At 37.2% G+C, this 17,954-nt stretch overlaps 1 protein-coding gene across 4 annotated transcripts in view; it reads left to right on the forward strand.

Annotated features, from left to right (window-relative positions):
* Positions 1–1,775: 1,775 nt before the first annotated feature.
* The window catches only part of LOC149819513 (putative methyltransferase PMT8), a 30,291-nt gene continuing 14,112 nt past the window's right edge, over positions 1,776–17,954 (forward strand). Inside the window, exons 1-6 of one of the 4 annotated variants that reach the window (XM_089985327.1) lie at positions 1,948–2,076; positions 3,069–3,130; positions 3,213–3,517; positions 3,614–3,778; positions 4,217–4,399; positions 4,508–5,102. In XM_089985327.1, the coding sequence (XP_089841453.1) occupies positions 3,230–3,517; positions 3,614–3,778; positions 4,217–4,399; positions 4,508–5,102 (1,231 nt within the window). In that variant the 5' untranslated portion in view covers positions 1,948–2,076; positions 3,069–3,130; positions 3,213–3,229. Of the gene's footprint in view, positions 2,077–2,811; positions 2,844–3,068; positions 3,131–3,212; positions 3,518–3,613; positions 3,779–4,216; positions 4,400–4,507; positions 5,103–17,954 lie in introns of those variants that run through there. The other 3 variants (XM_089985329.1, XM_089985326.1, XM_089985328.1) reach the window with 3 other exon arrangements.

Genomic DNA, 17,954 nt, shown 5'->3' on the forward strand with positions numbered 1-17,954 from the left:
GAATTTTTAAATCCAACATGCCCATCCCAAAGAAACAATTTAAATTTTTTTTCTATTCACTTTTCAACCTTCTTTGGCACTTGCTAATGTAAAGGCATACAATTTACTACGTACCTATTAACAATTGCCTTCACCGGTTTTGATAAAAAAAGGCCTATCCCAATACTAAATTTTTGAAAGCACCTTGTCCTCAAGTGAATTCCATATTTGCATATGAAAAAGGCCCAAGTGATCGATTGGAAAACTAGAAACCAAACACCCAAAAATAATTTCATCAAAAGTAAGTTTTGGCTTGTAGAATTGCATAGGACCAGCTTGCATTTATTGTCACTAACTTGTAGGCCATAAACCCCATCAAAATCCTTTATCAAAGACTAAATTCTCGCCATTTGAGACAAAATCACATAGCCAAAAAATAATATATCATCAACATATTGCGCAAACAACACCCCTTAAGGTTGAACATGTTTAGTTGATTAATAAAATTTGATTGCATTCCTCTTATAAAAGGAACATTTAGAGCCTCACCAACAACATTAAAAAGGGGAGGCAAAAGTAAATAGCCTTGACCAAGGTCACGTTGCTTTTTGAAGTATTGGCTTTTCACACCATTAGATGTAAATGCAATTTCTAGTCCTTGAAAAACTTGCTTCAATTTTATACACATGATTCTAAACCCATTTTATAATAAACAAATGATTAAATACCATCAATACCAAATATTCACTCATATATATGTCCATTTTGTTAAAATTAAGAACTTTAATAATCGTCGATCCAAAATATGTTAAAATTGCATAGTTAAAAAAACTAGTCATTACATCGAAACCATGGGATTCAAAGTGCATTTCTTAACGAAAGAGTCATGCTGAATACACGTGTGGTCAGATTGATTAAGGGCCTATTTGAAATCTAGGAACAGGGATAGGAGTTAATGCATTTTGCAAAAAGTTGGTCAAACTATCAATGTTCATTTTTTGTGCAATGTGATTGCACCTGATTCTTGCTGCATCCAGGGCCCTAAAGGGCAGATCAGGTACAGTGGCACACTAAAGTGTGCAATGCACCCGATCTGCCGATGCCACAAAGATACGGGTACAACCCAACATGCGAGTTTGAAATCCTTTTTTTAAAATAAGATATGGTGGCACAATTTTTTTAATTGTTTAAATAATAACATTTTTTTGATATTTTAATATGCAAAATAAGATTTTGCTAAAACATTATTAAAAACTTTAAATACAATTGAAATAGTGTCCACTTGTGTAAGAGTCGTTTCATCGTGTCATAACGTGCCTTCATCGTGTCATCCATGACGCGCCCTCTAAATAGCGTTTCACTTTTAAATAAATGGGAACTTTTTCCCAAATCTCTCTCCATCGCATTTCTAAGGTACATTCCACTGGCAACAGTGCGACTTGACCTTTGGGTGTTTTCGAAAGTCGCGCATAAAGCTTAAACTTTTTGCAATTTCTTGATCGTACATACATACGAAATACGCTACCGTCATGCGTATGCCGACCCTCCGTAGTATAAAAGGGCGTAGGCGGAAATCCACGCCTCTAATGGAGTTCAGATCAGGTGATATCTCAGAACACAGATTTTTTGTGTTTTGAAATCACCACCGTCCATCGTGACTCCGGATCAGGCAGGCCCTATCCCAAGATGGAGGGTAATCGGGTGCTTAATGCACATATATTTGTGCAATCATATTGCACCTGATCTTTTCACACCGTCCATAGCCTTTTTATTACTGACATTCATTGTAAAACTGTGGGGGGCCCAACAGAAATGCGGTTGTCATGCTTGCATGAAGATCAAGATTATGGATGGTCATGATTCGAAAACACAAAAATTTTGTGTTTTGACGTAGTACCTGATCTGACCTCTCATTCTCTCACTCGCTCTTTATTTCTCCCTCCCTCCCTCTCTGGCTCGTTAGTCGTCACTCTCCCTTCTGATTCGTCCTTTGTGCCCGTTGGGGGAGCTCTCTCTGGAGCTCGATCGCCAATGAGATCTAGGGTTTCTGGCATCGTTCTGTGGATCGTTTAGGTCGAAGGAGGATCGAATCCAACTGTAAGCGCCTCTCTCTCTTTCTCTGGGAATCTTCTGAATCTAGCGTTGGCCGATCAAATTTTGGCAAATGCGTGGTTAAGTTTCGGAATCGGGGTTCGTTTGGGGTCGGATGTAGTGTTTAACTCTGTGTGTATATTTTCTTCATTTCTTTTTCCAGAGTTTTTCCGGATCTACGAATCCCTCGGTGAAACGGTGAAGATTTTGTGATCTATTTCTCCAATTTTGTAGATATTGCTCCTTTTTCCACTTTTCCGATCTGCGTTTTAGTTTTCGTTCTGGAGTGAAGGTGTGAATTGTTGTGTCATGGCTCTTGTTTTCATTGTTTAAGGATAATTTCGCATCTGGAAGTGCTTTGTTAATCTTGGCGATGAATTCTAGGGTTTGGAGTGAATATTTGGATTTCTCATATTAATTTTCTTTTTATTTTCTCCGAAATCCTGGATGCTGGAAGCTTTGCAGAGTCGTTCCTTGTGTCTGCTAGGGTTAATTCGTGAAATCTGGATTTTTCTCTGTTTTTGACGTTATTTAACTTGAAATTGAAACGGTTTTTTTTATTTAGCGAGAAGAATGGGCGTACTTTTTTTTTCCTATTTGTGTTGTGTGCCTTTGTGCGTGTGTGAGTGGGTGTTTGTGTGTTTTCCCCATCGCTAACTGACAAGGCATTTATAATTATACGCACTATGCGCGTTGTCGGTGGCCTTCTTGACGTGTTCACACTCGTGAAATTTCCGAGTCTTTAGCGCTGGAAAGTGGAAAGTCATGAGTGAGTAAGTAATTATTTTTAACATTCTAATTAAACTTCAATAGTCTGAGTTTGTGCTGGGATTCAAGATAGAAAAGTTTAATGCTTGAGAAGATGGGGGAAATGCTTGAAATTTGACCGTCTTCATCATTTGTAACTCTCGTTTAGCTGCTCACTTTTTAAGTTCGCTTGTTGCGTTCACTCTTTTTTTGCATATCTGGTCTGAGATTTCTGGGTTGTATTTGAACAGGGTCCGGTCTCTTAGGCCTGACTTCTTCCGATCTAACTCGATGGGGTCGTAGATCTTGAAGGGTAGGATATACGGGGAAGCGTGGGGTTTCTGATCTTGGGCCTTTGCTTCGAGGTTTCTGAATTCTGTTTGTAACTGTGCTAGGATCAGCTAGTACCAAGATGATGAGGAGTCGGCTGGATGGAGCGCAAAAGAAGAGCTTGGTCACTTCCTTATGCGTCGTGGCAGTTCTTCTCTGTTTCATATTTGTATACTACGGATCATTCTTTGGATCTGGAGGGAACCACGGCGCGTCGGCTTTTGAGTATGGGAGATCACTAAGAAAGTTAGGATCCTCCTATTTGGGTGGGGATGAAGAGGTTGATTCCGTTGATGGGGTTCGGACTGAAGAGGATTCCAGGCTCGGGACGGAGGATGTTGATGTTGATTTTGTTCTCAAAAGCTTTCCTGTGAGTTATTCCTGCTGCCACCATATTGGTACTTAAGAGCGGTTACTGTTTCACAATTATCAGCTTACTGTTGTAGATTGTTTTATGCGTGTAAAGGTTTGCGATGATCGGCATTCGGAGCTTATTCCTTGCCTAGATAGAAATCTCATATACCAGTTGAGATTGAAGCTGGACCTGAACCTGATGGAGCACTATGAGAGACATTGCCCTCCTGCTGACCGGCGTTATAATTGTTTGATCCCTCCGCCTTCAGGGTACCAGGTGAGAATAGGAAAACTGTTGATATTGTGCGTGTTTCAACACTCTTTGGCCTTTTATATGCCATGGCATCTATGATTAAACTCATTGGTAAAAAAACATCACATCCACCTTTGATTTTTTCCATATAATGTGCACTTTGCTTTGAATCAAGTCTGATTGTGGTGATGGGATGACTGTTTAGTATGTGAAACAATAATTTCATGCTCCATCAGCTTAAGCATCCTAAGAAATATGTCCAAACCATGCAATTTAAAGAATGTCAAGCAGTGACTGAGCCATAATAACCTTGCCGTATTTCTCAAAATTGCTTCTATTATATATATTTGATTCAGTGATTTAGTCCTGATTTCATGTGTTTTAGAATGCCTCTCTACTATATGTTTCTTTGGGTGTCTTAGTCATATTTTTCCCTTTTTATGTGGCAACTGTATATTGAAGATCCCAATCAAATGGCCCCAAAGCAGAGATGAAGTCTGGAAAGCGAACATACCTCACACTCACCTTGCCCATGAAAAGTCTGATCAGAATTGGATGGTCGTGAAGGGTGAGAAGATTGTATTTCCTGGTGGCGGTACCCACTTCCATTATGGTGCTGATAAGTACATTTCCTCACTAGCAAATGTAAGACCCATGAGTGCACACTTTAAAAACATCTTTTAGTGAATTACTTATACATGCTGTCACCTTCAAGTGTTATGCAATTTATCTAGTGTTTGATCAAATTGGCAGATGCTCAACTTCAGTGAGAATATTCTAAATAACAATGGGAATATCCGCACTGTTCTTGATGTCGGCTGTGGAGTTGCAAGCTTTGGAGCATATCTTCTATCCTCAGATATAATTGCAATGTCATTAGCACCCAATGATGTACATCAGAATCAGATCCAGTTTGCATTGGAAAGAGGTATACCTGCATTTCTTGGTGTACTGGGAACAAAGAGGCTCCCTTATCCAAGCAGATCATTTGAATTTGCACATTGTTCTCGATGTCGGATTGATTGGCTTCAGAGGGATGGAATACTTCTGTTGGAGTTAGACAGGTTGCTGAGACCAGGTGGCTATTTCTTTTACTCGTCTCCAGAAGCCTATGCACAGGATGAGGAGGATCTCCGGATCTGGCGACAAATGAGTGATCTTGTTGAACGCATGTGTTGGAAAGTTGCTTCCAAAAGAGATCAGACTGTCATTTGGGTGAAGCCTCTTACAAATGATTGTTACATGAAAAGAGCACCTGGTACTCAGCCACCTATGTGTAAACCTGATGATGATCCAGATGCCGTATGGGGTGTGCCAATGGAAGCTTGCATTACTCCATACTCTGAACGTAAGTGTCATAACTTTTAATTCCTCCTTTCTCTTAATCTTTTTGCTACTTATGCATGAAAAGCTTGAACCTGTAACTGTGCGGAACTTTTTCAAATTTTGTGACGGTGAGTAGGAACTATTATATAAAATAGAGATGAAAATAGATTAAACCAAGTTGAATTGTTTGTGATTTGTGATCTTATGTTAATACCATTTTGTTCTCTGATGACTGAAGTTGCTTAGTAGTGTTAGGATGCATGAATTTCTATTCATTTTTTTTAAATAAGACAGTCCTTATCTCAGTGAAATGTTCATTCTTTCTGTTAAAATGTATCTCCAAAATCTGTGTTGTAAGTATAAATATATATACTTATATACATAGAGATACGTATACATATAATTATTATATGTATACATATCTCCATATATATAATTATATATATTTATATACCTTTTTATTTTTTTTATTTTACCCTAAAAGGGTATTATTGTAATTTCCTGTTTTGCGCATATCCATTTTGGAATATGCTGTAATTTTTCCTTTATTTTTGCATTTCTTTTTTCCTTTTATTTTTGCTTTATTCTTTTCATAAAAAGGTGCATTGGGGGTCCCCCAATAGAGTCGTTGGGGGGCCCCCAACGACTCCTTTGGGAGCCCCCCTTTGCACCTTCCTTCTCTTGTATAAATAGGGGTGTTTCCCCCTTGTTTTTACCAAGCTTGAGAGTCTCAAGCATTTGCTTCCATTTTATGAAATAGATGCATTATTGCATGTTTATTATTTATACGTTTTTTGCGTATTTTGTTCAAGTGTTGTGAGAGTGCTTTCGTGCACTTCTTTTATAAAGTATTCATGCTTGTATGCGTATTGTCTCTTCGTAGACAATTTCACATGGTATCAGAGCTCGGTTGGTGATTGAAGATCGTGGGATTCTCTTTTTTTTGAGTGCCTCGAAAACCGTGCCTTCGGATCTTTAGAGATTGAAGTGGTGGATCTTGCTTCTCAAATATTTTAGAAAGATCTTGTGCAAGCTAGAAGTTGAAACATTGTGTTGGTACGCCCTTTTTCTTCTTCTCTTTACGCATTAATGGGTGAGAAAGAGTCTCACTTTGCCCTTGGCTTCAAGTTGAATGGGTCCAACTATCATATTTGGGCCGGGAACATGGAGGCTCACATAAAAGGAAAAGGATTGTGGGGTTATGTGCAAGGCACAATTCCGGAACCGGAACCCAAAATAACCGTAATGGATGGAAGTGAAATCAAGATTCTTGAGGGAGAGGAAAGGATCAAAGCTCTTGAAGAATACTCCAAGAAGCACGACGAATGGGAAATGAAGAACTTTAAGATTCTTTCTTGGTTCTTCGCATCCGTCGAAACAAAGATTAATGCCAACATTATCAAGTTCAAAAAAGCATCGGAAGCTTGACATTATCTCGAAAAAATGTATACATCAAGAGATCTATCCCATAAGTATTACCTTCAAAAGAAGGCCCTCTCCCTTACTCAAGGTGAAATGTCTATTAGGGAATATTTTGCCGACCTTTCCTCTATTTGGGATGAGCTCTCTATGCTTGAACCAAAATGGAGTGGAGAGGCAATTGAACTCCGTCACAAGCAACTTGAAGAAGATCGTTTCTTCAATTTTTTGATGGGTTAAGACCGAAATTTGAGCAAATAAGGTCATCACTTCTATCCTCATTTACTCCTCCCTCTCTTGAAGATGTTCTCACCAAATTAAGTAGTGAGGAGACTCGTATGAATTTATGTAAACAAGGATCAAATGTTCTTGTGGTTCCTTGTAATCATGAAGAAAACAATGAGGTCAATGCCATATCAAAACCCGGAAATAATGTAAAGACCTATCGTCCTCCTCATTTTAAATTCCAAAATCAAGGAGGAGATGGTGGATAAAGAGGAAAGAGGGACTATAGCAAGACTATTTGTCATTTTTGTAAAGAACCGAGGCTTATCAAGCCCGTATGTCCCAAATGGAAGAAGCTTCTCGCTATGGCCACCACCGGTGTACCACAAAAGGAAGAGGCATCATCAAGTGGGTCACTCTCGTTGAATCAAATAGTGGAAGCCCTTCAACCTCTTCTCAAGGGAGCTACATCCGGTGCCGCCGTGTCTACTTCTTCCATTCCAGGTAAAGTCTCTTGGCTTTTGGACTCAGGTGCATCTTTTCATATGTCCCCAAACATGTTTTCACTTTCCGATTATTCAAAAAATGTTTCTCCATCCTTTGTTTCCACTGCGGATGGAACCTCTCTTGAAATTAAAGGAATATGTAATTTTGAAACTCAAGATTTTTTTATTCCAAAAATTAGATTTATACCTAAACTTAACTTAAACCTTCTCTCTGTTTCTCAACTCTCAGACCATGGATGCGATATTAAATTTTCATGTGACAAATGTTTAATACAGAATCGCCGGTCCGGGAAATTGATTGGGGAAGACTTTAGAAAAAGAGACTTATACTATATGGAATCTCTTCAAGTTCCAAAATCTTTTTGTAATGTTGCCCGGAACAAAGATATAAACATGGGGCACAAAAGACTTGGTCACCCTAATATCACCAAGTTATCTTATTTACATTTTGTAAAGGATCTATGTAAAAGTTCATTTTCCTGTAATGATTGTATTCTCGGAAAAATGCAAAGTTTACCTTTTGAGCAAAGAACTATGTTCTCATCTAAAACCTTCGAAATTGTTCATTTCGATGTTTGGGGACCCGCACCTGTTGTTTCAAAAGGAGACTTTTCTTACTATGTTATTTTTGTGGATGATTTCTCCAGGTATTCATGGATCTATTTCCTTAAGTACAAACATGAAGTTTTTACATGTTTTAAAACCTCACTCAATGATCAAGAATCAATTCAACAGTAATATAAAGATTTTTAGAAGTGATTCTGGAGGAGAATATCTCTCCAACCAATTTAAAATATATCTTGAGGATCACGGAATTATTCACCAAAGGTCTTGTCTTAAAACCCCTCAACAGAATGGGTTGGCCGAAAGAAAACATAGGCACATCATTGAGACCACTAGGACCCTGCTTATTTCCCAAAACATTCCTAAATTTTTTTGGGCTGAAGCAGCTCTCGCTTCTGTTTATCTGATAAATCGCTTATCATCTAGGATATTAGGAAAAATATCCCCTTTTGAGATCTTATATAAGCTTGAACCTGATTATAATAGGTTACGTGTTTTTGGGTGTAAATGTTTTATACTTACGGATAAAAATGACAAACTCTCTCCCAAAGCTATCCCCTGCGCCTTTCTTGGGTATTCCGAAACTCAAAAAGGGTTTCGTTGCTATGATCTTCGAGATGATAAATTATGTCTCTAGAAATGTAACGTTTTTAGAAAATGAAAGTGGATTTGAAAAAATGTTTCTCAACAAGAAAATTTTGATTATTCATTCCTTTTTGATTTATTGGTTAGTAATGATGATATATCTAGTGATGATATATTGTCAAACCACGATGAGGAAAATGATGGTGATGTTGAAGAACATAATCCTCTCAATGATCAAGAAAACAGGATTTCAAGTGACCAATATAGTGAGCTTGTTCCTACTCTCGATCACCGAAGATCTGAGAGGAATAGGAGACCGCCAACTCGTTTTGTCTCTTTTAATTCTTTTTCACCCCGGTATAGGGCTTGTCTTAGTGCCATTCACTCTTATTTTGAGCCAAGGAATTTTGAAGAAGCTAAAAAATGTATAGAATGGCAAGAAGCCATACAAAATGAACTTAATGCTTTAAAAAGGGCTGAAACTTGAGATTTCCAAACTCTACCCATAGGAAAGAAAACTATAGGTTGTCGATGGGTCTTTAAGGTTAAAACTAAAAGCGACAGATCCTTGGAAAGGTATAAAGTTCACTTAGTTTTTAAAGGGTATGGGCAAGAGTATGAAATTGATTATGAAAAAACTTTTGCTCCTGTAGCCCGAATGGTTACAGTTAGATGTCTTATTACTATTGCATCTATTAAAAATTGGAACATTTTTCAAATGGATGTGAAAAATGCTTTTTTAAATAGTGATATTTGGGATCTATCATTCAAAAGTATGGAGAAATTGATGGAGATGTAAATCATAGGATAAAGGTTGGGTGGATGAAATGGAAAAGTGCAATTGGAGTATTGTGCGATCATAGAATGCCATTGCGGTTGAAGGGAAAGTTTTATAGGACGACTATTAGGCCCACTTTACTATATGGTACGGAATGTTGGGCTGCCAAGAGACACCATATTAAAAAAATGAGTGTAGCTGAGATGCGTATGCTGAGATGGATGTGTGAGAATACAATAAAAGATAAGATTCGGAACGAGGAGATACGTAAGAAGGTAGGCGTTGCACCCATTGAAAATAAGATGAGAGAGAATCGTTTACGATGGTTTGGACATATTCGGCGAAGGCCTAATGATGCTCCAGTTAGAAGGATGGAGAAATGGGAAAATATATTAGTTAAAAGAGGGCGGGGTAGGCCTAGGAAGACATGGATGGAGGTGATAGAAAAGGATATGTATGCTTTGAACCTCACCGAGGACATGTCATTGGATAGAAATGATTGGAGGAGAAGGATTCATGTGGAAGACCCAAAATGATTTTCTTTTTTGGTTCATATCGTCGACCCCAATTGTTTTGGGATGAAGGCGTAGTTGTTGTTGTTGTTGTTGATCTTAACGAAGAAGTGTATATGGATGCTCCACCAGGCATGAAAATTCCTAAAGGTAAAGTTCTTCGTCTTCGAAAGGCCCTCTATGGTTTGAAACAGGCTCCCAAAGCCTGGTATGACAGATTTACCAGTGTAATGCTGAAAAATGGTTTCTCCTCGTGTTATACTGACACTGCTCTATTTACTAGAAAATCTAATGCAGGGATTGTAATATTATTACTCTATGTTGATGACATGTTAATTACAGGTGATGATGTTCAAGGAGTCAAGGGTATTAAGTCCGTCTTGACTTCAAAATTTGAGATGTCAGACTTGGGTTTTCTGACATATTTTCTTGGAATTGAGGTTGCCTATTCACAACGTGGCTATTTTCTATCTCAGTCTAAACTTGCTTGTGAGATTATTGACAGATCCAGGATTTCTGATGACAAAGTATGCAAAACTTTTGAAGTTGTGGGAGCAAAAATGAAGATTGACGATGGTATTCCCTTAACCGATCCTACCCCTTACAAACAGTTGGTAGGTTCTTTAATGTATCTTAGTATTACTCGACCTGATTTGTCACATGCTATATACATCGCCAGTCAGTTTCAGCACGCTCCCACAACCGTTCATATGAGTGTTGTCCTTCGCATCATTAGATACTTGAAGGGCACAGTAAATAAGGGAGTATTTCTATCTTCTTCTTCTGATTTAAAATTACTTGCTTATACTGACTCAGATTGAGGATGTGACCCTAGTAACCGTCACTCCACCACTGGTTTTTGTGTTTTCTTAGGTGAATCTTTGATTTCATGGCGATGTAAAAAGCAACAGAAGGTCTCTCTGTCATCCACTGAAGCTGAATATAGAGCCATGACATCCACCACCATGGAAATTGTATGGATTCGACGCCTTTTGGAAGATATGAGAATATTTATCAGAGAACCAACAAAGTTGTGCTGTGACAATAAAAGTGCAATCTATATTGCCAAGAATCACACCTTTCACGAGCGAACAAAGCATATAGAAATGGACTGCCATTATGTCCGAGAAGAATACTTGAAGAAGGTCATTGATCTACCATACATGACGTCTGAGTATCAACTTGCAGACTTCTTCACAAAAGCACTATGTTCGCCCAGATTTCATTTCCTTCTTGACAAACTTGCGGTTATCGCACCGTAAGTTTGAGGGGGGGTGTTAAAATGTATCTCCAAAATTTGTGTTGTAAGTATAAATATATATACTTATATACATAGAGATACGTATACATATAATTATTATATGTATACGTATCTCCATATATATAATTATATATATTTATATACCTTTTTTATTTTTTCTTTATTTTACCCTAAAAGGGTATTATTGTAATTTCCTGTTTTGCGCATATCCATTTTGGAATATGCTGTAATTTTTCCTTTATTTTTGCATTTCTTTTTTCCTTTTATTTTTGCTTTATTCTTTTCATAAAAAGGTGCATTGGGGGTCCCCCAATAGAGTCGTTGGGGCCCAAATGTGACCGTTGGGGGCTCCCCAACGAGTCCTTTGGGAGCCCCCCTTTGCACCTTCCTTCTCTTGTATAAATAGGGGTGTTTCCCCCTTGTTTTTACCAAGCTTGAGAGTCTCAAGCATTTGCTTCCGTTTTATGAAATACATGCATTATTGCATGTTTATTATTTATACGCTTTTTGCGTATTTTGTTCAAGTGTTGTGAGAGTGCTTTCGCGCACTTCTTTTATAAAGTATTCATGCTTGTATGCGTATTGTCTCTTCGTAGACAATTTCACACTTTCTGTTTCAGAAGCATGAACCAAAGAAAAATGTTTTACAAATAAAGGAGGTGGTGATTGTTTCTCCTTTTATAACTTTACGTTTGTGTTCTTACTTTCAATTGTACTATCATTATAAATCCAACTCATTTTGGTTTACTTGAGGTTCTAAGAGTAGAAACTCCATGAGTTGACACAAAAGCATTTGCAGTGAGCTACAGAAACACTAAAATCAATGGACCGAACCAGATCCAACTCCTCTGTCTATTATGGATGAGCTAATCAGTTCAATGTTTGTGAATGTGTTTCACACTTGGGAGACTTCTGCAAACATTTTATGAGGAATCACGAGCTAAAGTTAGTTGGACTTCATGGAGATTTGAAACTGCAAAGATCTTGGCAAGGGAATCCCTCTATCTAAATCTCATCAATGGTAATGCGCTTCATCTTCATTGTTGCCAGATATATTAATGGTAATAGAAGCACCTCTTTAATGATCCTAAAATTGATGAAGGAAAGTAAACTAGCATTAATGCTAGAAATAGTACCTAGGTGACTAGGAGTCACTCTATAAAAAAACAAAATCGAGAACAAATGCAAAACCTGGAGAAAGTACAAATGATACTATTGTTAATATATATATATATACATATAAAATACCTGATAAGGGTATTATCGTCTTTTCACATAGTTGTTTTAGCAAACAACTATTTTCTTTTCTTTTCATTTTTTCATTTTCTTTTTTTCTTTTTTCTTTTTTCTCAAAATCCAACCCAAAAGGGGCCCCACATAGAGTCGTTGGGGCCTGCAACGGTCACATTTGTGACCATTGGGGTCTCTCAACGACTCTATGGGAGCCTCCTTTTGGCTCTCCTTTTGAGACCCCTTTTGGGGTGTATAAATAGGGGTGAACCCCTTTGTATTCTTCATGCTTGAGAGCTCTCTCTTTCAATAAAGAGTATTCTTTTTTAGTTTGTGCCTTTCTCAAGGCTTGTTTATGTTGTCCCATAGTGGACTTGGCTATTATCTCTCTTGTGTATTGGACCATTGTTGGTCATTGTGAATGCCTTTAGCATTCTTTATTTTTTTCATGCTTCATTACATGGTATCAAAGCCATTCGGTTCTTAGAGGAAGAAGCGTGATATTCATTTTCACATTCTTTGTCTCTATCCTTCACTTTTCTTGGTGACATCATGGAATCCAAAATCGACCTATCCTTCAAGCTCAATGAAAAGAACTACATGATGCGGGCGTCGGCAATGGAGAACAACCTCAAAGGTAAAAAACTTTGGGGTTATGTTATGGGTTCTATTCCGGAACCCCAATTGGAGCTCACTAAGATGGAAGGAGGTCATAAAAAAACTCTTGAGGGAGATGCTCGTCTCAAAGCCATTGAAGGACCACCAAAAGAAAGTTGAAGATTGGGAGAGCAACCACGCATCCTTGCTTGGTTCATGAATAATGTCGAACTCAAGGTATGTCCTAATATAGCTAAATTTCGTCGAGCCAATGAGGCTTGGTTCTTTACGAAGGGTATGTATACAAAAAAAGACCTTGCAAGAACATATTTTTTGTAAGACAAAATTAGAACCACCAAATAAGGTGATTCAAGTATACAAGATTAATATAGTGCTTTAAATCCACTATGGAATGAGTTGGTTCTTTTAGAGCCAAAATCGGTAGCTATGAAGGATATTGATCTGAGGCAAAAACAAAAGAAACAAGATCGATTGTTCCAATTTTTGTTTGGACTACGTCCCGAATTTGAGCAAGGTCATCACTCCTCATAGATCTATTTTCTCACCAATTGAAGACGCTATTGCCGAAATCACACAAGAGGAAACTAGGCTTGGCATGAGTAAGAACATTGATGAAGTGCTTGCCGTATCCAAACCCGGTAATAATGTTAAAACCTATAAACCACCTCATTTTGGAAAACATGGAAACAATAGTGGAGGAAGAAAGATGATTATATGTCATCATTGCTATGAGTCGGGTCATATTAAACCTGCTTGCCCAAAGCTAAATGAAACATTCAAGCCTAAGGTGGCGTCCCTTGAAGAATCCTCTACCATCAAAGAAGATGAGGGCAAGAGTGTCGACCTCAAAGAAACACTTGGTCAAATATCTATGGCTCTACAACAAATTCTCAAAGCTACTTCCTCCACATCGGGTGCGGCGATTGCATCTACATCATCACCCCGTACGTATTCTTGGATTTTAGACTCCGGAGCATCCTTTCATATGACACCACATGAAAATGCATTAACCGATGTGGGCACCCATTCTAAAAGTTCATGTGTTTCTACGACCGATGGAACTTTTTTAAAAATCACAAGTAGTGAAACACTTAATTCTAAAAATTCTCAAAACCTTTTTGTTCCAAAAGTAAGAGTTGTTCCAAAGTTAAATTTGAATATCTTTTCGGTTTCCCAAATTGCCCACCATGGATGTGAAATATCTTTATCATCTAACGATTGCTTTGTGCATGATCTCCAGTCCGGGAAGCGGATTGGGCATGACCATAGTAAGGGGGACCTCTATTATATGGATCATCTAAACCTTCCTACAAACTCTTTTTGTACTTATGTCCAAGACAAAAGCATGAAAACTTGGCATAAAGGACTTGAACATCCAAGTTATTCAAAAATGTATCTTTTTTCATTTGGAAACAAATTTTGTAAAGCAAATGACATTAATTGCAAAGATTGCATTTTTTGAAAAAATGAAGTCTATTTAATTTCCAACTAGAACATTTCTTTCCGCAAGACCTTTTGAATTGGTGCACTCAGATGTTTGGGGTCCATCTCCGGTCATGTTTAAAGGTGGTTACTTATACTATGTCACTTTTATTGATGACTTTACTCGTTATGTTTGGATTTATTTTCTCAATCATAAATCAGAAGTATTCTCTTTTTTTAAAGACTTTCATATGAAAATACAAAATCAATTTCAAAGTAATATATCCATTCTTAGATTCAATTTCGGTGGAGAATATTTGTCTAATGAATTTCAAAATTATTTAAAACAAAATGGAATTTGCCATCTCGACAACAAAATGGACTAGCAGAAAGAAAACATAGACATATTATAGAAACCGCTAGAACACTGCTTATTTCTAAAAATATTCCAATTTTTTTTTTTGGGCTGAAGCCGTCTTAACTTCAATATACTTAATCAATCGAATGCCTTCTTCTAAATTAAAGAATGTTTCTTATGAAAAACTTTTTAAATTTTCTCCCAACTTCAATCGCCTTCGCATCTTTGATTGTAAATGCTTTGTTCTCTCACATAAGAGGGATAAGTTGTCTTCAAAAGCAATTGAATGTATTTTTTTAGGTTATGGGGAAAATAAAAAAGGTTATAGGTGTTTTGATTTTAAGAATAACAAACTATATGTTTCAAAAGACGTGACTTTTTTGGAAGATGAAAATGGACTTGAAAAGCTAGATAAACCAAATGAAATTGACTACATGATCTTATAGATGATATATGTGATGATTCTATGAATCATCTTGAAAGTATAGATGATACTTGTGAAGTATCCAATATTGAAATATCACCACATAATGGTGATACTAATAATGAAAATATTCATGTTTATACTCGAAGAGAACAAAAAAGGCCTATTAGTGCCTTGGAGAAATTTTCTAAACTTACCGAATCCGTGGAAGAAATCCTCGTTAGGCGATCTTTTAGAGAATTCATTCCACCCAATAGGTTTGTGTCGTATGAGTCTCTTGCACCCAATTATCGGGCATGCCTAATAGCCTTACACTCATACTATAAACCCACTCATTATAATCAAGCCAAAACTCTACCTCACTGGAATGAAGCAATGAAGATAGAATTAGATGCTCTAAAAAAGGCTAATAATTGGGAAATAGTCAAGCTTCCTCCACATAATAAACCTATTGGATGCCGCCGGGTCTTTAAAATTAAAACCAAAAGCGATGGATCCTTAGAAAGATATAAAGCCAGATTAGTTGCTAAGGGTTATTTGCAAGAATATGAAATTGACTACGAGAAAACATTTGCCCCTGTAACTAGAATGACAAGTGCTAGAACCTTAATAGCTGTCGCATCAACTAAAAAATGACCTATATATCAACTCGATGTGAAAAATGCATTTTAAATGAAAATCTAAATGAAGAAGTATACATGAATCCACTGCCTGGAGTTAATATTGGACAAGGTCAAACTCTTAAACTTTTAAAAGCCTTATATGGTCTTAAACAAGCCTCCAAGTCTTGGTATGATCGTTTTAGTGATATCATGATTAAATTAGGATTTCGTTCATGTTATACTGGCATTGCTCTGTTTGTCAAAAGTGCAGGTAATAGTATTGTTATCTTATTGCTTTATGTTGATGACATGATTATCACAGGAAATGATAAAATTAGTATTCTTAATGTTAAAAATATGTTAAAAGATAGTTTTGACATGTCTGATTTAGGTTTTCTTAGATATTTTTTCGGCATTGAAATTGCATATTCTCCCCAAGGATATATACTGTCACAGATAAAAAGGTGAAGACTCCAAAAGTAATTAATACAAAATTAAGGTTGAAAGATGGGATTCTTCTAGAAGATCCTACACCCTACAGACAACTCATTGGATTTGTCACATATCTGACTATCACCAGACCTGACATCGCTCATGTTGTTCACTCTGCTAGCCAATTTCAGCATGCTCCTACAACTGTGCACATGAGTGCCGTGCTCCGGGTTGTTCGATACATCAAAAACACCATAACTAAAAGGCTATTTCTATCCTCATCTTCTTCTTTTGGGTTTACTTGCTTATACTGATGCAGATTGGGGAGGTAATCCTAATAATAAAATCTTAACTACTGGCTTCTGTGTTTTCTTAGGAGATTCCTTAATTGCTTGGAGATGCAAGAAGCAACAGAAAGTCTCACTATCCTCTACTGAAGCTGAATACCGGGCTATGACAACTACTGCAATGAAACTTGTTTGGCTTCAAAGCTATGTTGTGACAACAAAAGTGTCATTTACATTGTCAGTAATCACACCTTCCATGAGCGCACCAAACATATAGAGATGGACTGTCACTATGTTCGTGATGAGTACCTACGAGGAACAGTTACTATGCCATATGTCACATCAGAGTATCAATTAGCGGATTTTTTCAGTAAAGCTCTTCTTGCTCCTCGTTTCATGTTTTTTCTTGGCAAACTTTCGGTCATCTTCCCGTAAAGTTTGAGGGGGGGGGTGTTACAATATATATATATATTTGTCTATAAATAAATAAATAAATAAATAAAAAATAAAAAATAAATAAATAATAATAAATAAATAAAAAAAATAAAATATATATATATATATATATATATATATATATATATATATACCCGGTAGGGGTATTATCATCTTTTCACATAGTTGTTTTAGCAAACAACTATTTTCTTTTCTTTTTCTTTTTTTCCTTTTTTATTTTTTCTCAAAATCCAACCTAAAAGGGGCCCCACATAGAGTCGTTGGGGCCCCCAACGGTCACATTTGTGACCGTTGGGGGCTCCCAACGACTCTATGGGAGCCCGCTTTTGGCTCTCCTTTTGAGACCCCTTTTGGGGTGTATAAATGGGGGTGAACCCCTTTGTATTGTTCATGCTTGAGAGCTCTCTCTTTTAATAAAGAGTATTCTTTTTTAGTTTGTGCCTTTCTCAAGGTTTGTTTATGTTGTCCTACAGTGGACTTGGCTATTATCTCTCGTGTATTGGACCATTGTTGGTCATTGTGAATGCCTTTAGCATTCTTTATTTTTCCGCATACTTCATTACAACTATTACACCACCAACACTTTTGTGGTCCGATTTAATCCAAGCCACTCAAGACTGTCCTCTGGTCTCTTGCACAAAAATCTTGAGATGGTCGAGTATGAAGGTTAGTGATGGAGTGCTTACATGAATTCTTCAAATAATCCTTTCTCTCCAACCATGTGTGCCATCATTTCCAAAGTAACATTGATCTATTACCTCTCTGTATCTTGCATATGGTGCCACTATACCCTGTTGCAACGAGTTAGCCATAGATCTCTCCAAACCCCAGTTCGGCCAATCTAGCAAAATAAGTTTCTGAATCACAGAGCATTGCCAAAAAATATGAACCGGTCATATTCTTTAAGAAAAAGCTTAGATGATCTTTATGGACATTTTGTCATAAAAGGAACTTTCTCCTGTTGTATGTAGACAAATAGGTGAAGTGTGGAAGAAGCCTCTCTTAGGTTATAATTGTCTAATAAGTCAATTTAATATTTCTGATTCAAGTACGTGAGAAGGGGAATTAGTCTCTTTTTCAGTTGTGAAACTTTTGCAAAGATCGGCCAAGTTGAGATATCTAAGAACTGTTTTGTTGCAGACAAATTCATGCGCATGCCATGCTGGATGCATAAAATACAGTTGTGAAAAGGTTT

Source organism: Nuphar pumila, chromosome 13 (genome assembly GCF_984573655.1).
Source record: "Nuphar pumila chromosome 13, dmNupPumi1.hap1.1, whole genome shotgun sequence".
Classification (NCBI taxonomy): Eukaryota; Viridiplantae; Streptophyta; class Magnoliopsida; order Nymphaeales; family Nymphaeaceae; genus Nuphar; species Nuphar pumila.